The 2661-nt window shown below is 54.3% G+C and overlaps 1 protein-coding gene across 1 annotated transcript in view; it reads right to left on the bottom strand.

Annotated features, from left to right (window-relative positions):
* The window catches only part of UBQLN4 (ubiquilin 4), a gene marked incomplete at its 5' end in the record, with an annotated part of 6583 nt that overhangs the window by 3742 nt on the left and 180 nt on the right, over positions 1 to 2661 (bottom strand). The window contains 4 exon segments of the mRNA XM_009878187.1: positions 1 to 97; positions 664 to 822; positions 2050 to 2312; positions 2638 to 2654. Of these exon segments, the coding sequence (XP_009876489.1) occupies positions 1 to 97; positions 664 to 822; positions 2050 to 2312; positions 2638 to 2654 (536 nt within the window).

Below are 2661 nucleotides of genomic sequence, written 5' to 3'. Positions count from 1 at the left end.
AGGGGTTGGGTAACGGCTCTCTGTTCTCCGTCCGCAAAGGCTGAGAGCTCGAGTTATCAGAATTGCCAGTCAAGGAAGAGAAAGGATTGTTGCCAAACTGGGGAAAAAGAAAGAGCAGAAATCAGTCAGCCCCAGCAGAGAATGTCCGTCTAACCCCACCACCATATGAGCTAGGGAACGGCCGACTGTATTTATCCAGGTCCGGGATTTGCTACACGCGTGTCCGTAATTTGCTTCCTGAGAAATTTGTCATCCACAACACACCTCACTCAGAAAACAATCGGGCACAAGAAGCAGCCACAGCCCTAGATTTGCCTCCCAAACGCAGGGCTTCAAAACACCCACGTCAAATCAGGCCCCGGACAAACCAGCAGGTAATGCCAGAGCAGAGTGTGTCTGCAGAGCCTTGTGCAGACAGACCTGTGCTCACTCCTCGTGCGCTTTGAGCCAGCTGGATCTCAGCCAGCTCCAAGCCAGAGGCGTCGGGCTCGAGCTAACACAGTAAGCCGGGCTGGGAGCAGAGGGCTGCGCTAACGAAGCGCCAGGGCCTTCGCCTCAGCGCCGGCCGGCACCCAGCCCGCTCGGGGAGCGAGGGGTCAGGGAAAGAACCCTTTCCCCTGCTCAGCACATGCACAGCCCCGCTCCCGGGAACGTAGCCACTACCTGCTCCCTGGCTGCACTAAACATGGGCTCCTGGATGTCCGTGTACATCCGACGCAGGGCGTTGTATCCTCCTGGAATGCTCTCAAGGTTACTCAAAGCACGGTCCTGGTTCCGCATCATCTCCTGCATCATGGCAGGGTTACGAGCCAATTCCATCGTCTGGGAGAAAGAGGAAAACACAGAAAGCTCAGGCCCATGCGCTCCGTGGAAGACCAGGGCGGGGGATCGACAGGCTGGTGAGCAGCCCAGCGGCATTGTACTGATCCACCAGCCAAGCACAGAAAGAGTTAAATCTCAGCTCCCAGAAGAAAGAGTATAATTAAACCCGTTTCACAGCCAGAGAGCTGAGAGATCATTTATCCAAGCAAAGAGAGCCCAGGGATCCTGGCTCCTCCCACCCTTGCTCAGCTCTCTTCCTTGTCAACCTCAGTTCAGCTGGATGAGACTGTTGTGTTTCTAAGCAGTATCAGCACATCCAAACATTTCACACCCAGAGGTTCCCACTCAAAGCAGACGGACTGCGTTCAAAAATCGAGAAGGTGGACGAGATCGGATCCTTCCCATTTCAAGAAACCCGACAAATTCACCCCCTCCAAACTTCCGGTGGGTCTCCCCCGCGCAAGGAACATCCAGATCTCAATTTGAGGAGCTGCTTAAGTATGGGTCATTCACAATTTAGTCCTGAATTTCAGGTATGGCCGACAGTCGAAGAAGATAAGTGAGAAGCAGATGGAAGCTAGGCTCGTTCAGTGACAACGCAGACAGACGTCCTGACAAGCCTTCCTGGGGGAACAGCAGAGTCCTGTCAAGAGCTATTTAACACTCGGGCTCTCACTCATCCCTTCTGCTTCCCTTCCAATGAACCTTCGGTCTTCCAGACAGCCAGTCCTCTAGAGCGCGGGTCCTCTCTGCTCTGGGACTGTACAGAAAACCGAGACCTCTAGGATCCCAGCCTACAGCTAGTGCTCTCTGCTGATACAGGTAGTAAAATACCGACTGTACAGCTCTGTAGTCTCTACTTAACCTATCGAGAGAAACAAAAAGCTTTTGCATTTCTCTGGGACTGCTTTTAGCCCCATTTCTGAATCAGAACACAGCAGCCTCGCCCGCAGCACGCCTCGATGATCCCGGCATCCTTTTTTAGCCCCCAGCACACGATGGATGCAATAGCCCTGAAAGGGAGGTAAGAGTTGCAAGGATGTGGGTTGAGTAATTCGCATAACTCAAGACCACCATCTGTGTGTGGGGAGCTTACAGCAAGAAGGAAGAGATCTCGAAAATCACCGATCCGGCATTCACAAGCTCCTTTTGGAGAGCAGACACTGAAGCTGGTCCACAAAGATGCTCTTGGTCATGCCTGAAACAGGCCCTGCTGCGCTGACTCACCTGCCTCATGAGCTCCGGGTTATTCAGCATGTGGCTTATCTCTGGGTTTCGCTCCATGAGCTGCTGCATCTGGGGATTGGCCATGATCATCTGCCTCATGAGGTCGGGGTTCGACATCATGTTCTGCACCAAGGGATTCTCCATGATCTGAGAAAGCATCTCGGGGTTGGACATCAGCTGCCGCTGCATCTGCTGCTGGAGCTCCATGAAGTTGGCAGAGCCCATGCCAAGGCTGCCCAGCCCAGTGATGCCACCGAAGCCAGCTGGAGAGGGAACAACACACGGAGGGGAGAGAGGCGTGAGTCAGTAACTGTCGGCAGCTGCGGAAAGAGGACAAGCCCAGCAGCTGAACTGCACCCACACTCCTCTAGGGGTATCTGACGTTCCTAGGGCAGCCAGCTCTGAGGGAGGACCCCCCCTACACCCGCTTTGGCGTTATCCCGAGCCGGGACACCAAGGTAGGCCGGCAGAAGCAACTCCTGCAAAGCCTACAGCAAGCAGCCTGCAAGGGTCAAGAACCCCAAGGCCTTTGGTTCAACCCTAGGAACGTCTCCTTTCGTGTCCCACCTTCTCAGGGCCATCACTTACACAGGATGGATGTAGCACTATTAG

The sequence above is a fragment of the Apaloderma vittatum genome, unplaced genomic scaffold (assembly GCF_000703405.1).
Source record: "Apaloderma vittatum isolate BGI_N311 unplaced genomic scaffold, ASM70340v1 scaffold24631, whole genome shotgun sequence".
NCBI lineage: Eukaryota > Metazoa > Chordata > Aves > Trogoniformes > Trogonidae > Apaloderma > Apaloderma vittatum.
The sequence above is the reverse complement of the archived record's forward strand: the minus strand, read 5'-3'. Positions and strand labels throughout refer to the sequence as shown.